This window comes from Ptychodera flava, chromosome 13, assembly GCF_041260155.1.
Source record: "Ptychodera flava strain L36383 chromosome 13, AS_Pfla_20210202, whole genome shotgun sequence".
NCBI classification, from domain to species: domain Eukaryota; kingdom Metazoa; phylum Hemichordata; class Enteropneusta; family Ptychoderidae; genus Ptychodera; species Ptychodera flava.
Window position 1 is genome coordinate 11,485,567 of NC_091940.1, and position 21,380 is coordinate 11,506,946.

At 38.4% G+C, this 21,380-nt stretch overlaps 1 protein-coding gene across 2 annotated transcripts in view; it reads left to right on the plus strand.

Moving 5' to 3' along the window:
* LOC139147407 (myosin-2 heavy chain-like) overlaps positions 1-17,265 on the plus strand; it is a 26,388-nt gene extending 9,123 nt beyond the window's left edge. For both annotated transcript variants that reach the window (XM_070718500.1, XM_070718501.1), the window contains 12 exons: positions 559-702; positions 1,192-1,311; positions 2,028-2,225; positions 5,449-5,607; positions 6,043-6,243; positions 6,761-6,930; positions 7,528-7,687; positions 8,096-8,338; positions 9,137-9,260; positions 9,998-10,870; positions 11,764-12,009; positions 14,874-17,265. In XM_070718500.1, the coding sequence (XP_070574601.1) occupies positions 559-702; positions 1,192-1,311; positions 2,028-2,225; positions 5,449-5,607; positions 6,043-6,243; positions 6,761-6,930; positions 7,528-7,687; positions 8,096-8,338; positions 9,137-9,260; positions 9,998-10,870; positions 11,764-12,009; positions 14,874-14,983 (2,748 nt within the window). In that variant the 3' untranslated portion in view covers positions 14,984-17,265. The remainder of the gene's footprint in view (positions 1-558; positions 703-1,191; positions 1,312-2,027; positions 2,226-5,448; positions 5,608-6,042; positions 6,244-6,760; positions 6,931-7,527; positions 7,688-8,095; positions 8,339-9,136; positions 9,261-9,997; positions 10,871-11,763; positions 12,010-14,873) is intronic.
* Positions 17,266-21,380: the final 4,115 nt, after the last annotated feature.

Consider the following 21,380-nt stretch of genomic DNA (forward strand, 5'->3'; position numbering starts at 1 on the left):
ATTTTTCATGAATTTTGTTTGATGCGAGATACTACTTATATTGTCTGACATGTTGAAAGATAATGAATGGGTGACCATGCATATATTTGACCCCGGTTTTAGACACGATAAATGAAACCATCACGAAAATGAATAATGGATATGACCATTAATTCATGAAACGATGATTTCATTTAATTTTTCTAAAAGCGGGGGTCGAATATATACAGTCACCCATTCATTCAGTATCTTTCAACATGTCAAACAATATATGTAGTATCTCACATCAAACAAAATTCATGTGAAATGGCTGACTTTGTCCATTTAACCTGATGCCCTTACCATGACAGAGCCAATGTAAAATTTCAGCAAATTTTATTCAGCTCCCAAATACAACCACTGATGCAGAGACAAAATGTTGAGATGACACACTACAATCTCAAGATAATTTGGACAGACGTTCTTCCTGGCACACATGCTTTGATATGAATGTGGCTGTTTCAATGTTGATTGACTGTTGGTGTGTTCATGTAAATCTTTATTCCTAAAAAAGATAAAATTATGAATATACATCTATAGGATGATGAATCAGAGGAGTGTTCTGAAGAGCGCCGCCAACTTGAAGAGCTGAAGGAGGAGTTGCAAGAAAAGAGACACTACATCAAAGAGAAACAGAATACACTGGAAGAAATTGCTAAATTGACTGCAGACAAAATCAAGGAGGTAACGTTTTCTGTAAACATTTCCACGTAAATGCACTTCAGCAGTCATTTGTATGCCTGATTGCTTTTGCCACCATAGATGAATCTGAAATGAAATCAAATGTTTTATTTCTGGTATGTGGTTTGGGAAACTCTGAAAATTAGATCACAACAATCAAAAATGAGATTTTACCAATGTTTGTGGTGATCCAAGGGTCAAAATTTTTATCTTGTGTCAGTGTACAGTAACTACTGCCAGTGAAATGCAATACATCATTTGAAGATTAACTTTAATCATGTTCAATCATTTCTTTAACTTTTGAATAGGATACAATTCTTTTCCCAATAAAATTAAGCATATGAAAATTTAGTGTGGTCAATTACATCTAAAAACTCATACAGTCGAGGTAGGTGTCAAACAATGTGATGGAAGTAGTTTGCAAAGTCTGTAGTGCCTAACTAATGATGATGTGCACAATGTCATCCATTCAATTTGTCTCCAATTCTACAGATGCTGCCATTTGAGAAGGCCATTGAAAAGAAACAGATGAAGCTGAGAGAATTGTGTGCCAAGGCTAGGAATGAATTTGCCAAGACCCAGATCAAACGAGACTTCAAAGCTGGTCTCAAAGTAAGTAGAAAACAAAAAAGGTTTGATGATGAAACTTGTACCGAAAATGTGAAACTCATATTTGAGTCATGTTTTATGCAAGATTTAACAGCACTACAGGAAGGTAAAGAAACCAGAACAGTGTTAAGACAAGGAAACGTCTAAATTTTTGTAGTACACTAATTGCACCGTAAAGTTTGCATCTGAAAAGCCACGTCCTCATTACCAAAAAGTTCTTTTCTTACAGAAAGTTAAGTCACTACATAACATAACTTATCTCACAGTGAGAGGGCCACACAATGGAACAAGGAGCAAGCAGATTGAGATTACTAAACCAGTCATTCCTAGAGGGGCCTTATCCGACTTAGACCCCCTAAGTTTATATTTTTCCCACATGGTCCACTCTCCTTAACCCTTTCAGGCCTGACTTTCTGGTAATTGAACAGAACTACCCCTATAGATAGTAGTTTAGGCATGACAGGGTTAATGTTAAATGGTTTTGTGTTAAACAGATAGATAAATCATGTTTACCTTGATTTAAGAAGGAACTACTGGGTGTCCAGACTAAAATTTGTGTTCACGACGGCTTCAGTCTATGAGCTATACTGGATAACGTGCCATGTTTTTGTGAGCCAGGGATCAAGTTTGCAATCCTCTACTGTGAACAAAACGACACAAGGTAGTGTTTGAGCTGCAGGAAGTTTTTAGGTAAATTGAACGCACTGATAATATTACAGGAAATGAAGAAGAAAGCAGGGCTGCTCCCAGAGGATGCAGATATTGAAGATGACGAGGAAGAAGATGAATTCGTATATGACTCTGATGATGATGACGATGAAATTGTCCGAACCGCTGATAAGCTCAAAGTGTTCACTGTCAGCTCTACTGAGTATCTAAAACTGAAAGACAAGCTGACCAGAGATGGACCACCCCAGGTAATTTATCAATTGTAGATTTTGCTCTTCTGTAATGATAATTGCTCATTTTGCCACGTTGTCACAATCCGAAATATATGTCAGCAACAATGCAGTGTAAGTAGAACTGACTCAGTTTGGTTGACACATATTTTCAATCAAAAGTTTCACATAGAAAACAGGTCTCACACCCAACATGTGGTACATTTTCTAATAGGTCTATATTTGAAGAAGGTAAAAATTTGTTTAGTTGTCAAAACATGCATTGGTATGTTTGTTTAAGTCAAAAACATGTGATTTGAATTTTTTCACTTAAAAGAGTATAAGTAAGAATTGGCAGCACCCCTAAGTGATCTGTTAACGGCACTAGACAGCTGGATATACAGGGGGAAAAAACGTGTTTTGGATTTTTGAAATTCGCTTTTGTTTCTGCACAGTGAGCCTTCGAAGTGTGAACTGTCGGATTTTCGCATAAATTATCGGCTTTTGTTCACGTTTGTCAAGTTATCGTCACTTCCGGGGGGTTTATCAAAAATCTAAGACACGGTTTTTCAGGTCTATTCATGAAGTGTTAGCATGCGAAGAATCGGGGAAATCCGCCACGCGTCGCCGACTTACACTCATTTGAAGGTGCGCATACATAGCAAAAATCGGAACTGAGAAAATCGACGATTTGTGTAAACGTCCCATTTTTCACACAAAATCGCCGAAAAAAGTCGGATTTTTGTGCGTTTCAAAAAAATTATTCGATCTGGGTCTAGGTTAAATATTGGGCATCAGGTTAGAGAATTTCTGACAAGTCCTAAACATTAGTTCGCCTAAAAATGATGAAAATTGTGCGTAGAAACGTGAGGCTGGTCAGCGTAAGCGGTGGGTACTATTTACACGATAAACACTAGAGAGATAATTCAGGGCATAATCTGTTTGTCAAATACGTATCTAGCTTATAATTATATTAACTGTACACTGTTTGGTAACGGTTAGAGTCTGGTTACAAGACGAGAAAAGTTTAAAAAAATCATACAGCCGGAATGGTTTACAGGTCTGCGTTCTGCCGACGACGCGCGCTCGCTCTCTCGCTAGCGCTCGACTTCCGGTCTCACAGCCCGTAATTTATGCACGTACCAAGTGTGAAATGGTTGCCCAGTTCATTTTAGTGCCGATTTTTGTGCCTATAGTACAAGACGTCACTTGCTTGCTTGCTTGCTTTCGGAGATGAGAAGACCAACTCTCGATGCTCTAAAAAATTCTGTAGTTGAGAAGTTCAAGGAATGCGGGAAAGTCGCACTTGTTTTTGTGGTTTTCACATGTGATCTGCTGCAGTCCTTTTGCTCACCATAAAAAATGACCGGGTTTTCGTGCGCTATTTCGCTTTCCACTGTGACATGTACTATTATGGCCTCGGGTATGAAACCAAAATCAACTTCAGTTACACGTAAAAGCGATTCTTCATGACTTAAAATAAACGACTGAGGCGATACTCGACAGATTCACTCATTGTAAAATTGAAACGGCGACATATCGCGACACCCAGCGACACTCTCTTGACCACAGATAGAAATTGACAGGGAAGGATCGTGAAGCGACGTTTCGCGTACGTTGCTGTGCTCTAGACCGACATAACAGTGTCGGATTGACAAATTGGACAACCATGCTTCCTACATCCATGGACAAACTAAGTCCAAGACTGTCCAAGATATGGGCTGCTGTTATAGAACCATATTTTCCAGTGAAGATTAGCCTAAATAAATTCTCTTTGGACGGCAGTGTAATCTATAGCCCGGCGTACGATGCTATGTGTTCCGCTACAGCTAATCGCCTCGCTCACCACAACCCTGCAAAGACCCGTACGTAGGGTCGGTGACTTCAAATCCCTTTTGGGACTTGACGTAAAAAGCCAAATTACTGTCGAAATTCAGCGTTCTTGGGCCCAAGTCGTATCCCTGCCTACCTCAGCTACTCGATCGCTTCCAAAAATGCCAGTCTTTTATTCACTTTTCGTAAATAACCGTCGATGTCGGCAACTCTCTCGCTAGCCCTGTGTACGATGCTGTGTGTTAGCTGTAGCGGCCAACACACAACATCGCGTCCATCAGCTTTCCAGTTTGCTTCTTCGGCCCCCGTTTGCGTTTTCTACACTGCTTATACTGCCGGCAGTCATCAGCCATGTTGGATAGCGTCTCTTATGAAGACGTGCGCGCATGCGCAACATGGTGCGTAAAAATTTACATAATCTCCTCAAGGTATAACGATAACGCTGACAGTAATCCGGACCGTTAAAACAAAAAGAAAATAATAACTCGCGCAGTGGTTAGAAGGCCGTGTTTCACTAAAATTTAAGACATTTTCCAGTACAATGTTATCTCACAGTTTTCTCTAATAAAAAGATCATATTTCAGGGGTTCAGAATATGAAATAATCACAAAATCGCTAAAATTTACAAAGGAACCCGAGTCACTACCGTAAGTAAAACTGATCTTCGCCCGGTATGGGAATCTGTCATATTACTGTAAAGACCCTATTAATTCGACCACCCTATCTTTTTCTCAAAACATTATTTTATTTTACCCTTATCAGTTCGACCACCAATGGAAATTGGGAAATTCTTAATCTCTAATAATTCAACTAACCAATCATGACCAGCTGTTTTGAACATTTTATTTTCCATAAAATACACAAAACAATACAATGTACAGAACAGAATGTCTATGTCAGGATTTCAGGAAAGTCACCTTTATATGTTTCAATCATCCAAGACGGGAAGGATGCACTTATGAACCGTGAAAAATGTTGAGATCCCTAATAATTCAACCTCTAAAACTATTTTGCCTTTGTTAATTTTCTGATAATTCAACTATTTAAAATTGTAATTATGTTTTTCTGGTCAAATTGATAGGGTTTTTACAGTGTGTGCTTTTCCTAGGTATGTAGAAACGCAACGTTGAAGGCTGTAGTGTCTGTTGAAATAGACATTCTCATTGTACGACATTACAGCTTTGTAGTATGAATGGCATTATTTGATATGTCAGTTTCAGCCTGTCACTGTTTATATATTTAAATCTTTTTCCAATGAAGCCAGCCAGGGTGGTTGTATCAATGATCAGATGATGTGTTACTTGCTGATTAAACTTGTTCACCCCGATTCCCAGTAAACATCTCCCCAGTCAGCATAGATAACAATGGGTTTGGGTCAAACCATGATGATGAGAGGTGTTACTTTACCAAACCTTTATGTACTCCTCAGGTGTTTTCCAGCATTGAGGACACTCAAATTCCAGCCATCAAAAGATTTGTACATGATATCACATGCACAAGGAGATTACAAGGAACTGAAAGGTTGATAAGGAGTATAGGAAGATACCAAGAAGATCTGTTGAGCTACTTGACAGATGAAGGAACAGAGGTAAAAAAAATTAAGGAGGTCAAGCTTGATTGAATAGATCATGTTTTGGCTCATTTAGCGTAAACTTTCACTACAACTGTGTAATTTCATTCACTAAAGCATCTGTGACATTGTAAAAAATAACATAAAAATGGAAGTTTGATCGGGTAATAACTTTTGCAGAGGGGAAAGTTTAATTCTGTGACTTGTTATCACTATACAGTACAAAATTGTTCTTTGCGTGATAGAGAGAACACACATTGAGACAGCTTCTAGATTCCTTTTGATTTTGCTGTTTCACAGGACAAGTGGATACTGGTAATGACAAGTGTTTCAGACGATCTTTGAAAGACGAATTATTCATCTCCAAAGGTAGTTCTAACAAGAAATTCTTTATTCATACAGTTTCCAAAATTTTTCTTAACTAGTTTCCATTGTATTGATTTCACTCCCAAGAGTAAACGAGCCCGTACCAGTGCAAAGTTCACCTTTGACAGTCATCTTGGTATGCTGCAGAAGAACTTGAAACCCATTCTGAACACTCTTGAGAGTGACATAGATGAGGCGTTTGATGGATGCATATCACCCAAACTGAGAGATGGTGTCAATGCTGCGAAGGAGTCTTGCATAGCTATCCAGATGAAGTGGGGGTCTAAGGTGAGTCATGTTGTCTGTACATTAACCTGTTCATCCCAATATCCCATAAACAGGTCTGTACTCACCATTGATAACAATGAATTTGGGCCAAACCATAGTTGTGAATGGTTAAGTCACAAGTACTGTTGTATGTTGTTCTGAAATGGGGCATAATTAACAGTGGTCATGAGTCACGCTGCTTTTTTTGACCTCTGAACCCAATTTCGCCACTGTTTGTGATGACCGTTGACCTTGATGATGTCTGGCAAGCATGACAAATACCTCTTTAGATTGTGCTGTGTTTTGCCTGAAGTATACACGATCAGTTTCATTTTATAAGGAGTCCCTTGAAACTAAATATTTAAATTATTTACAGAGGGTATGTGAACACACATTGTCAAACAAAGACATATACACACAGACATGCACACATTAGTCACTATAGCTAAAAAAGGCAAGGCATTTGAAGAACACTGATACCAAGACAGGTACAATTGTCTCACATCGAAATGTTCAAATTTTTACTTCATACCTTAAGGTGAATAAAGAGAATCGCAGTGTTGGAGGTCTACATTGGGCAACGTACAAGGCCACAGTCAAACGTAACGGTGCTTATAATTCAGCAACGGCAGGACCAATAGATTTCAACCAGGACCTCTCAGAGCCAATGTACTCATCCATTATGATCCAGTGGGACAAGGTCTTCAGGTTTGTACTTTATGCCAAAATTAGGAAAAATTTCAGATTGTTTCAAATTTTCTATGAGCTGTTTAATTGGTTCATCAAGCAATATCACTCTATACGCTATGACTTGCATGATTTATGAGCCATCTGTATCTATTGATGTTAAGGCCAAACAAAAATAAAGATCGTTTCTGGTCATTACAGGTGTCATTTCAGAACCTTCACATCATGGCTTTTTTTAGGGGGTTACATACTCATCAGTACAGCTATCCTTGATATATCCCAGTTTGCATGTCCAAAAATGCTAAAAAGAAAACAGAAGTATTATGCTGCCAGTGATAAAATACAATAACTGTTGCATCAATAGTGCCAAACAAGTATTGTTAGAAATGAAAAAAAAAGAAAGGGGAAAAAAAGCCATGTCGCAGTATCACTTTTGCTGAATGTCAAGGACCAGAAACAATTTTTTTGCCTAAATTCTCTCCTTTGTAGCTTCTCGTCTATTTATAGACAGAGAAGATATTAGAGTTGAAAACCAGTATGGTTCTGTCATTTGAATCTTGACCTCAGCGTTATATTAGATAAAACTTTGTGAACTTCTTCTTTGTCTGCTGTGTACAGTGGTGTGCTGATGAGAACCCTGGATTCCTGCATACACTCCATACTGGGCACTCTGAAGAGGTTCTTCCTTAACTTGCAGAGAGAGTTGCAGGCCCTTGGCATAGCATTGGACAGAATAACCAGAGTATCACAACAGCAGTTGGACAGCGCTGCGATCAAGGTAACCACAGAGTTTTCTGCCAGAGTCAGTTTTGATAACATGTGAATGTCTTAAAAATAGATGCTATTATTATTCAGTTTGTAAAAATACAAAGCTCTGTAATTGATGCCAAGTATGCGAGCAATTAAGGCCAGGGAACATTTATAGATTATTAGAAAACCCAAGATCATTTCTGTCATATCCCAAAGTAAGTGTATTAGTTCTTCAGTTTACCCAGGAAACTAGGTTAAAGTGATTCAGCAGCAGTGATTGCACTTCCCAGTGTATTATGTGCGGCAAAATACGTTATTGCAACTTGATTAATGCTAACTTTGTAATATTCAAGATCCGATCAGCATTATTGTACTGTTATTGCAACTTTCGCGTAAAAAGTATCATTGTCGATCATTGTTTTCATTCTGGATACAGTTGAAAAGTGCAGTGGGTGAATTGAAGGTCTGGATTCAAGATAGTCAGAGGGACATCAACCGACTCATACCTCCCAGCATTCAAAGCTACATGGAACCAGTGTACAACACCTGCACCAATGAGAGTGGCAGTGGAAGTTTTGCCAGGATGAAAGGTCACATGGAGAGACACGTGGTCGTGGAGAGTTCTGTTATGTTTGATGCTGCCTCCACCACAATGCTGGAGCAACTCATGGTGTTGCAGGTGAGCTAGCTATGAGTCAAAGCTGACCTAATCACCTGATGACAGTCCCTTTTATACACCATAGATCTGAATGTTTCCATAATTCCAAATTCAAGAAAGAGTACATACACTACAGCAATTTCAAGGTTATAGGAGAGTAATTGGCTTTTTTCCCTACTTTAACTTTTTGCAGCATTCCTGAAATTCAAGTTCTGTAATTGCCATGAAGAAATATATCACAACACGAATGCCACTTTCTACCTGTAAACTACAAATTCTGAAGGTCTTATTATTGACATGTAAATATCACATGTCAAGTACAATTATATCATTCACACTCTTTTGTTTTTCCCACAATATTATTGATTGTCCATTGCCTGATAAGTAAAAAATATACAACACAAAACAAGGGCTCGATGCATACAAAGTGATACATTTTTCCATGTGACAATACATCAAGAGCATTAACGTATCTGATATAAAGAAGCTCAAAGAAGTAAAAACTTGGTCAATCACAGACTTGCCTACCGGCTATGACCAAATATTTTGATTCTTGATTTGTGGTTTTCAAAATTGCACTGCCAAGCCTGATAATTGCAATCACAGTAGGCATAAAATGGCAGCTTATACAATGTACGTCTGGGATATGCCAGCGAAAAACCAAAACATTCGTGAGAGAGCAGGTTACCATGTAAACTAGAACATTCAATTAAGAATATTCATCCACATGTACCAACACTTTCACCAGATGCACATGCACTGGTTTAATTGACACTTTAAAGCACTTAATTATGTGTTTTGTTTTATTTTGCCTTGCAGCAAGAAATTGTAGCACGTTTTAGAGCAGCCTGTGAGACTATCTGTGAGAATATTGCTCTGCATTATCAACCATTCTGGGATTTGCCCACAAAAACCAAAGCATTGCGAGAGAGTATGCTACCAGGTAAAATTTATCAACAACTTCATATGTAGTGCTATCTGATGTCACAGTGATGTATGACCCACTGACTTGAAATATAAACATAATGCTGCCCACAGATACACTCTATCTCATTTGCGGTGCTCTTTGACGAATTGCCCAAATCAGAGGGGTCTGACAAATATAGGTCAAAAGAATTGACAAGCCCGCATCAGTTTAAATTAACAAGGAAGTTAAATTTAGGAGTTTTGTGATCTATATTCCCTGTTGCTGCATTTGTCAGCAATAATGCCTGATTTGATACTCTGTAATCTGATTGAAATTTAGACGACTGGGGATGATCAAAAGTTCTCTTTAATTTTGTGGCCGGAGTGAAAATTCTATTATTTGTAATCTCTGGAATTCCTTTTAGTGTATGTGGTCTGTGTAAACACTGTTCCTAAGCCTATGAGCTCAAATGATTTCAGACTGGAAAGAAAATTAAAGATACTGTGCTGATATTTGGAAAATCTGAATACAGTTTCTCAATCCTATATGACAATACGATAGAAAGCAAACATTTTTTATCTTTTTCTGTGCTTGCATTTCAATTTATATAATGGTATAGAATGTGAAGGTATAAAGAAAATTTACTATAGCTTTATCAATACCAGTGAATTTTGTGATGTCATCCCCCCAAGATTATGACTGATAATATATTTAGTTATCCAAGATTGTGGCCCAAGAATTGATATGGTAATGTTTCTTGATGTACTTTTCAGGTATTCTGAGGAGCAGTGAAATGGTAAAGGCTCTGTATAAAGATGCAAAGATAGTTGAGTTGAAGGAAAACCTGTTGGACAACAAACCAGCAGGTTCTGCAACTGTTTCATCGGATTCAAAGCCAACAGGGGATTGCAAACCTGGTGGGCAAGTCACACCTGTGCAGCAGCAAACCATCACCGTGCCAGGGTCAAGTGGGTCTGGTGTGTCATCAGAGCCAAGAAGACAAGAAGTAATCCACAGCAAACCGCCTGATACAGCACAGCAGTACCATGCTCATAATTCTAATCAAGTGCCAAAAGGGTTCAGTCAATATGGTGCAGTGTTGAATTCTTTCAATGTTAAGCCGTCAGGTGTCAGTGTTCCTGGGTCTGGTCCATCATCCACTGTACACAGAGCCCCTTTGAATAGTATTCTTTCCATTCAAAATCATATTAAGACCCAAGGTGTCCAGTACAAGAGTGGCATAAAATTAGAACATGCTCAGGTTTCTGGAACACAAATCACAGGACCAACTTCATCGACCAAGACACAGGGAAAACCAGCCAACTACAGCCAGCCATATCATATACCCTGTATGCCTGGACAGCAGAGTGTTCGGAAACCAAGTCCCTCAAAGTATACAGCCTTCCAACTGCCTGGATCTAACACTGGCAGAATAGCAGCCATAGAAATGCCAATGAAACCATCCAGTATCCAGCAGGTCCCTTTGCACCCTCTGGCAGGGAAGCTCATTCGGCTGGAAAGTCCTGCGTCTCCCGCTGTGCTACAACAGTTACGTAACCAAGGTTGTGTCATACTGCCACCCCAGCAAGCTGTACAGGTGAAGACACCAAGTGTGCAAAATCTAACTCCAAGTCAGAATACAGCCGGTAAGTTCAGCAGCTCAGTGCTTTACTCATTTGAAATATCAAAACTAAGGAAATATGTATTGTTCAAGAAGTTTGTATAGTTTTCCACTTGGATATTTCATTGCTGTAAAATCACTGTATCAATTTCACTGTAGTCTGTTATCCTTTCATCTCAACTACTCGTTGTAGAGTTTCAGCTTTACCCGTACATAAAGAATGGTCACATCAAAATTCGGCAATGAAAGGATTTAAAAATCATGACTGTTAGATTTGCTATACAGAAGCATAGTGGGTCTAACAGATTCTCAGTTTCAGTTCACGCAATAAGGTCCCTTTGAAAGTTTCATTATTCTGAAAGGTACAGTAAAAACACAATTCTAAGCAGTTTGATGTACATCCATTTTACTGTAAGCATCCCTGAAGCACTTTTTCTGAATTTTGTTGGAAATATGCACACATCCTATATTGCAAATAATGACAATTACAGAGTTTAATGTGACCTTTATGTTGAAGTAGCTATGTTTTAACATTTTGATTTCTTTGGATTAGGACAACCACTACTGCTGGCTGTTATTTGCATGAAAAAAAAAACTGCTTGAGACGGAGCAAGAGAATAGTACACATAGGCATTCATATTGTCCCTGTTCTAGTAGCTAGAGCTTCATTTCTGGCATTTCCATAAACAATAGACAGGGCAACTTCAAGTAAGCATAGCTTAGAACGTGCCGCCATTCTTCCTCTTCATAGAAACCCTTGATGGCTAATGGCTTGCTTGTAAACAAAGATTGACATATTGCCTGATGACACCAGCCTTTAATCTTTTTTTTTTGTCAGTGTCTTAGACAATATTGTATGAACAAATATATACAGAGAACTATCAGTCGCCTTCTAACACTGCATCACTTTTCTCTTAGGCACAGCAGCTTCCAGAGTGACAACAGGACTGTATGCCATGCCTCACAAACCTGTCACTGTGAAAAGGGAGCCTGCTATACATACTGGTACTTCTTCTGCAGCGAGGACTTCAAGGACAACAACATCAACAACAACAACATCTTCCAATAGAAATACTAACAACTACAGCAGCATTAAGGTGAAACAAGAACCAGGGTGTATACCCTCCACTTCCACTGGCAAGAAGAAATATCGCTCCAAAATTGGTAAGTACAATACGTTGATAATTTGGGCAATATGTTAAAAAAAAAATTGAAAAACAACTTCGTTTTTGGGATCTGCATGACACTTTTATCTCTAGTGATGTTGTATCAAAAACTTTTAGCAAACGTAGTTTTGAGATCCTTATTATGAAATGAATTATTAGTCCCCACGGACACCGTCCGGGGGGACTTATAGGTTTGGTCATGTCCGTGCATGCGTCCGTGCGTCCGTGCGTGCGTGCGTCGGTCCGTTCACGCAGATATCTCAGAGACCCCTTAAGCGATTTCATTCAAACTTAGTACGAGGATTATCACCTATGCCGTACATATGCACGTCGATCTGTTTTACGATCTGATTCAATATGGCCATCTGGCAGCCATTTTGTTTACTGTATTTGATGTTGGTGCGTATGTTCACGCACATTTCTCGGTGATGCTACGAGCGATTCCATTCAAACTTGGTACATAGAATACTCTATATGTTATACATATGCACATTGATTTTTGTTTTGATCTGGTCTAAAATGCCTGCGTGGCGGCCATTTTGTTTCCTATATTTTACGATTGTGCGGGCGTTCACGTAATTTTCTCAGCGATACCGGGCGCGATTGCATTAAAAGTTGCTACCTATATTAATCTCTATCACATATATATGCACGCCGATTTTTGTAATGATTCGATCATAAATGGCTGTGTGACAGCCGTTTTCTTTCCTGTCTTTGATATCCATCCACAGGGTCCCCAGGTATGATCCACAGGGTCCCCAGGATGAAATTAATATTAATGCTGTGTCCATGCACAGGGGCTTATGAATGCAGATATCTGAGATATTCCTGTGCCAATTCTTTTTAGTCCCCACTGACACCGTCCGGGGGGACTTATAGGTTTGGTCAGGTCCGTGTGTCCGTGCGTGCATGCGTCCGTCCGTCTGTTCATGCAGATATCTCAGAGATGCCTGGAGGGATTTCGTTCAAACTTGGTACAAGGATAGTAACCTACCTCATACAGATGCACGTCGATTTGTTTCACGATGCGATCAAATTTGGCCGCGTTAGAGGACTTTTTAGTTTACACCTCCATAGACTCCCATGTATCCTATAAGGCTGTTCTCCATAGACTCCCATGTACCGGTATACGGCCAAGAAAAATAAAATTTAGTTTCTCATCGTATTCATATTGCAAAAAGGATGCAGTGACACAGTTTTTAGTCCCCACAGATAAAGTTCAAGGGGCTTATAGATTGGGTCATGTCCATCCGTGAGTCCATCCGTTCACGCAGATATCTCAGACACTTTGACAAAATGTTACGTGACCTTGGTGACCTTTGACCTCAAATATAAATATTTGTCCATAACTCAGTAACCACAAGTGCTAAACCTTTCATATATAGTATGATGGGACACCTTATGATGCCACATATTGTACCTCATTAATTATGTGCATATCTAATTTTGAGCGAGCCAATAGAGCTAGAGGTCTGATTTTTGGTATATAGGGATAACTTTGCAATACAATTTTTTTGACAAAATGTCACATGACCTCAATGACCTTTGACCTCAAATATACATATTTGTCCATAACTCAGTAACCACAAGTGCTACACTCTTCATATTTGGTATGATGGGACACCTTATGACGCCACATATTGTACCTGATTAATTATGTGCATATCTAATTTTGAGCGAGCCAATAGAGCTAGAGGTCTGATTTTTGGTATATAGGGATAACTTAGCAATACAATTTTTCTGACAAAATGTCACGTGACCTCAATGACCTTTGACCTCAAATATACATATTTGTCCATAACTCAGTAACCACAAGTGCTACACCCTTCATATTTGGTATGATGGGACACCTTATGACGCCACATATTGTACCTCATTAATTATGCACATATCTAACTTTGAGCGAGCCAATAGAGCTAGATGTCTGATTTTTGGTACATAGGGATAACTATAGGATAGAAATTTTTTGACAAAATTTCATGTGACCTCGATAACCTTTTACCTAAAATACATGTTTATGTCAATAAATAAGTAACCACAAGTGCTATGTCCTTTATATTTAGTAGGATGGGAGACCTTATGAAAACACATGGTTAACCTCATTAATTATGCACATATATAATTCTGGGCAAGCCAATAGAGCTAGAGGTCTTGATTTTTGCATATAGGGATTAATTAGCAATACATTTTTTTTTCAAAATGTCACATGACCTTGATGACCTTTGACCTTGATTATACTTATATATGCATAACTCAGTAACCACAAGTTCTTTACGCTTCAATTTTGATAGGATAATAGACTTTAAGATGTCACATCTTGTACCTCATTTATTATGCGCATATGTATTTCTTGGCTGGCCAATACAGCTGGAGGTCTGATCTTTTTTCCCGATTTAGAACCATAACTTAGACATGCCTCTTGTTTCAAATTGGGAACAATGATATAGACCTATGTGTCCATAGATCTGAACGCCACACTCCAGTGATACTTCTTAATGACCACATTTCCCTGCCCCATCAAGACTAATACTCCTATTACAAGTGGGGACTATGTCATTGTCAATGACTTGTTCTTGATGTATCTTGCTCTCAGCCATGATAATTTTGCTAAGCTAGCATATGGTAAATAGTTTTCAGTTGTTTCAGTGCAGTCATTCCAGTCAGTCAAGACAAACGGAGAATTTTGTCACTCATGATTTCCAAACACATAATAGTGCATCTGTTTAACAAAAAAATTTGGAAACTTATATTTTTATGATGAGCATGAAAAAGGTATGTTTTATTTACTGATGCCTCTATGGGATTGGTATCGTTGATGACCGTTGCCAAATAACAGCATTTTTCAATTTCATTTTCTTTCAGTTGATTACGTAGATCTGACCCAGGACAGCAGTGATGATGATACCTACCAACCACCCTTGAAAAAGAAGAAAGACAAGGATGATATGAAGAGATACAAGAAATATCACTAGGCACACCGCAATGTGACATCATTATATCTGCTTGCCAGCTGCAACAAATTCTTCTTCCAATTTGAAACTGCCTCAATTAAAAGGAAAGATCATAGTTTTTGAACTGTGAGTGACATGTGACACTAATTCACAAAGTACAGTATTATGCCAAGTATAACAGACAAGTCCATTGGTGAATATGGCTGCTGTATGCAAATCTGATGATAATGATGCATGAATATTTATAGTTGTGTGCATGCATCAAACACCATTATGTTTTGTGAAATTGGTATTTTACCATGCTCTCTAATGCCTTGACATGCCAGAGACTTTCAAATGGAAAGTATAATACTGAGAATAATGGTAGAGAGAGGGAAGGCAAAGACAGTGCCAAAAGTTTCTACAGGGAATTTAGAAAAGTTTATTTTTGTAATAATTTGAATATCATAATGTGCCATCATACTCAAAAATTTAATGAATTATGCCCTTCTCAAAAACTTTACTTATCATTTGCAGAAAATCTTTACAGAGCCCACTTTGTGCTTTGAAAATTATGGTTTCATTGGGCAAACCATAGAGTGTTTGTAAAGCAGAACATAGATAGCTTGCAGTTGTGTTTGATCAATTGTCCAGAACACTCTGGTTGTCATCTTTATTGGAAATCTCAGTGGGGGTTTTACACAGTTTGTGTGAGAGGTCAATCCAATTTACCTCAGATGACTGCAGAGTCATGCTTGATCAAGCCACATGTCCCTGTCGTACAATGCTCCGTGTCAAAATTGTGTCAAACTAAAAGAAACTGCTGCAGGATACTGCTCAATCAGTGCCGGTAACTTGAAAGAATCACAGAGCACCCCTGCGGCATATTGACAGTTGGTGTAATTGCTGTTTGTTTCTATTTCAGGATGGAAAGAAAAAGACATGATAATTCAAAGACATCACAGTGATTTAAATTCTCTGTCAGTGATGTGTATTTTGTAGTTGAATTGTGCATTCAACCATTTTCACACCTAGATTTAACCATTCTCACACCTAGATTTTTGGCGCAACGCCATATTATCTGGGGTAGTGTTAGAATTCTTCGATGGGAAGTTGGAGTACAAAAGTTATCTGATCACTTAATTAGGTTTTTTTGCAGAAAAGTTTCGTCCTCAGCTCTTACCTGGTGTTGAATTTAAGTTTCTGGACAAGAACTGTACCCCTGAAAATTATGGTGCAGGCAATTTCAGTAAAATTATGTCGTATGGAAAGTTTCTTCTGAAATACTGTATACTCATTTGCTTTCCTAATTGTATATGAAAATTTAATTCGTCAGATACGAAGGGATTATAACTGTTAGTTTTGAAAATACTTTTCATTATTTTTGTTCTGTAATACAAGTATATCTTGTCCCTGAAGTATGTTGAAATAGTTATTGGCCATGTGAACGCTATTTGAACAAAAGAATGCTATTCAGGATAGTAAAACACTCATTAATATAGGGCATTATATACATACCTACAGGCCTCTTTTCCTTACCTGAACAGTAAGAATTTTGAAATGATTTTGGAATAAATGAGCTGAACAAAAATGCGACAACAAATGGATTTTTAACGTGTTCACCCCAGTGCTATGTAAACACGTCCACAGTCACCATTGATAACAATGGGTTTAGGCCAAACCATGGTGGTCAAAAAGGGTTAAAGTAAGACAGTATTAAGGTCTAAGATGAGTGATCTCAAATCGTCACGCTTCCGTAAATTTATGTTCTTTACAGGCTGAACACACCATTACTTAGCTTTGTGTCTTTCGTTAAACTTTGTAATATTGTGCAAGAAATCTTGCTTAAATACAATTTCAAGTATGTTTATGTTAGGTATAGTCATAGATGTTTTGAAAAATCTTACTTCAACTGCATATCCAAGATAAATTCCAACAAGTATTTTTTGATTGTGTTACTTTTTCTCATTTTCAATTCTGTATTCATGCAAAGCTTTCCACTGTGAAGCCAATCGGAAAGGTCAACAAAATTGCCGACTATGCCCTTAATTGCTATTTTTGAAGAGCTTGTAGTTAATATTATATACCAAGTTTTAGTAAAACTAATGTAGTATTTTAATCTGTATGCTTTCTTACCTTTTACTAGTATACCTAAATTGTTTAGTATATAGATTGATTATTTTACCATGACAGTGTTATAGAAATTGTAATATTTTTTATTCGGCCAGTCAGTATTATTAAAGCCCCAGTATTTGTAACTTTTAACAATTTTTTTCATATTTTTGATTAAAATGACATCCTCAGTATGTGAAAGTAGACCATAATTAATACTGAATCGCATAGTTTGCATGCCCAGCCCGCCTCACAATTAACAGTAAAAGGAGTGAAAAATGACTTCTTGTCCGGACCAGAAGTCAGCTTTGTTGACACACGAAACGAAACGTAATCACACCACCGCGCATGCTCAACCACATCTACGCAAGTTTTACTGTGGCGTCCGTAGAAACCATACGCTCTTCGAAAAGGTCTGGTCCATCGAAACTGGAGACTCAGCTAAAAACGCGCGAACATTTGGTGAAATACCGGAAAGATATAAATATGTAAGTGTTTACAGATTGTTCCGACTATAATGAGCCGTGCAAACAAACGTCTTGAACAGCTAAACTAACGACGGAGGCAGTCGATTGTAAGCTTCATGCAAGGCACTGCACGTTCTGACCGATGGTATGGAGATCAAGTTTGCTGAATGAATTGAGAGAGAAAAACATGTATGAATAAAAATTCAACACTTCACCATTGTAATCATTGAACTAGTAGTTTCTTCCATTATGGAGTATAATGAAAATTTCGTTGAAAATAAATGACGGGACTGATTCTGCTCCTTCTACTCAAACGAAGTTTTGAGTACGGCCAGGCACAGTCCAGGGCCAGGCTACGCTGCAGGCAACACAGCCTATCAACTTCGCATATCGTTGCCGTACGGCGTAATTGAAAACGCTCAGAAAGGAAAAATTATATCTTGAATGCAGTACAAAAGTCTTCCTTATTAAATTTAAAAGTATTTCAAAATAATATCGAACGTAATGGGTATCTAATCCTCACAAGGACTACAGTAGTACAACAAGTATCGGCTAGCTGCGATGCGATGGAAGTTCGAACACAAGAGAGATCCCGGCCTCACTGCAAAGTCGTCCCCTGCGCACCCGGCCCGACAGCAAACTAACCTCTTGGTTTGATTCTGTTACGTTGTTTATATTTTTGTATAAAATTCATGATACATATCTGACTTTCACAACTGTACAATTTGCTCAGGCTGTAGTCTACAGACGATCGGAGGGAGCGAAGGCAGGCCCCAAATTTGCATGGACAATGCCCGGGACACTTATAGACGCTGCTCGATGAGAAAGTCATTCACATAAACCTAAATGAAGTGATCAATACAAAACTTTTAAACATCACTGGTTCTGAAAATTTATGATCAACGGTTCTGACCTACGGAATTTACACTGCGACGTTGTTTTTTGTGTGTTTGGCCAGCTACTAGACCTGTATGGCTGTACTGCAAGGAGGTAGTAGACTGTACAAGTGCAGCGGGGCCGGGCCGAGATTGGTGTGGGGCCTGCAGGAAGGTAAAATTGACAGCGTCCATTGCAGAATGCCCGAGTGTTATCCTTTCTCGTTTGGGAGGAAATTTACCGCTGTATTCAGAATGCCTTTTTACCAGTATAAAAGCTCAGTAACTGATGCATCAACAGCCAAGAGTCTGTAAATTTCTTAGCAGTAGCTCCATTGTTTTTTTCTAAATTTTCGCTGAGATACAGCAGTGCGTATACTGGTCCCGATCGTTCTGACTAAGGCGTTCACAGCTGTTTAGGGAGCCGTCATTATTTACGATCTGGGGGTCGGAGGAATTACATCAGAAACTCCGAAATTTTGAGTCGCACCCCAGCCAACCATGATGACTTTGAGTAACCCCCTCTCTAACAGAAAGTTTGGCTTACCTGAGCCCATGTAATAATATGTAGATATAAAAGCTCACCTAATAAGCAGTCTCCGATCATATAGTATTGTTAAATTTGGATGGGTAGCATGTCATTATGGTATGGTTAATGTCCAAATGGTTGTTGAACTCAAGTCAAATAAAATATACATTTCTATGATAATATGAAGGATGAATTCACAACAGTTCAGTTTTGTCCTAGACCCTGTGCACTTATAGTGATATCTGTCGAGAACATTTCTCCATGACCAAGCCTCTCCTTCCAACCCTGGTAACGACTGCAGAAAACTACTGTGTGACATCATCATCACCACTGTTGATCCTCATCTTAATGTTGCTGGTGCCATTGCGTACATGAACAACGATATCATTCTCATCGTCACTATCTTCTCTTTCATAATAAGTATTGCTAGTAGTAGCACCTACTTGTAGTTTTTTGCCTTGCTTCATCTAGCTGATATTGATTTGTACTGTTAGAGTATTTTTCTTTTTATTTAATATGTTTCAGAGTAAAATATATATAATCAACTGATCATTATGTCATTGAGGACAGAGTAAGACAAAGAAAAAACATTTTGAGCACCCCTCATGACTTTCAATTTTTGAACGACCCCCAGGTCGTAAATACTGACGGTTCCCTTACTTGCTGCCAAAGGCCATCGCGTTCACTGCATTCGACAGCCTACCATACATTGCTAAACTATGTTGCTTCGATTTCGCAATCACCTTGCCGCTAAAGCGACAATCAGCTGAAATTATTATTGAAGTTACTCAATTTTGATAGCTATTTGCCTACAGAAGTGAGCCAAGTGTATATAGTGTCGTCTTGATTTTACATCGGTACCCGGAGTTCTAAGTGACCAACTGCAGGGTGCGCATCGGTGCACTGCTGCCGACTGCAGTTTGAATAATCCGTATATAACGCACACGGTACCAGAATAGAATGTTAGCCTCCTCTGCCAAAGTTCTGTATCCTCTGAAATACTGTAGCAGTACGTATTTGAACGGAGAAGAACAAAATAAAACCACTCGCAGGTCATTCAGACGGCGACCATGGGCGATTACCCGGACAGTGTAGCGTGGCATGGCAAGGCCCCAGGAATGTTGCAGGCTCGATGATGTCATCAGTATCGGCGTTCTCGATCACGTGCACAGCCTACAAATTGTCAACAAACCCGCGCGGCAATCCAACTCGATCGGGCAATATTTAGCGTTTGTATGTCACTACAGGAGCACAAATTTGGTTTATTTCTTTACTGAACAACATTTCACAATGGATGTAAGAGAATAATATGTAATTTCGAACATAAAAAGAGGTTAAAAGTTACAAATACTGGGGCTTTAATGGGTTAAACCAAGGACTTATTTAGTTTGTGCATTACTTTTAAGGTTTCGAGCTTGCATGAGATTGTAATTCACATTTACAAATTGTGAACCATTTTTGATGTTTTCAATAGCCTTTCAGTGTTATCTGAAGTAGCTGATTTACACTGAAGTGTTGTATAATGTTTATATTTGCTTTCAGGTGGGAAGCACCCTGGGGACAGATATTAAGACTATCAAACTTTTTCAACACTCTTTTGGTCTACCACTTTTAGGGGCTTATTCTGAAGCTCATTTACGTAACTTAAGTTTTCACCGGCTTACTTGAAGTTTGAAAAAAAAGTAATTTTTCCCCCCCAAGACGTAACACAGGGATGGCAGCCATTTTCAATTTCAAATATTGGTAAATGTTAGATAATTTCTTATTCTAGTAGCAAATTTGCACAATGACCCCTGAGTTTTGTTCCTGATTCCATAAGGGAATAATTTGAACTTTCCTTAATGGAAAATTTGAGGAAAAGTTTAATTCTTTCAATTTTTAGGGGCATACTACCTGAAGTTAATAAACCAACTGTTATATTTGCATTTTGTTAGACAAGATGTTTACCATTTGTTGCACATGAATCCACATGAATCAAAACTTACAAACTGCCATTTCAAAGATTTTTGACAGAGTGATTTTCAGGACAAAATATCGTGCAAATGTTACTCCTAAAGAGCGCCCTCAGAGTTTAGAATTTGCTTTTGCTGAAAGGCACAAGTTGAGATACTGTCAAGTGCAAAGACATTTGTGGCAGCCTCGCCATATTCTTGTTTGGTAGTTTCATAGATGTTTAATCAAATACTTACAGATTTTATTTTTCAATGACAAATTATTTGCATGCTTATTTTCTTATCCATGTAGCAGAGAACTGAATCATTTAAGCACGCTTCATGTGTTTGTCATTTTGTTCCTAGGGAGAATGGCTGTTTTTATTTACGGAACAAAGTGTATGTTTTTTAACCTTTTTTGTGATATCAAAAACATGAAGATGTTAAAAGCATAACTTCAAGTGACAAAATTACCCCTTTGCAGAATGTAAACAGATGATTTTGTTCATTATTTCTTGACAAAAT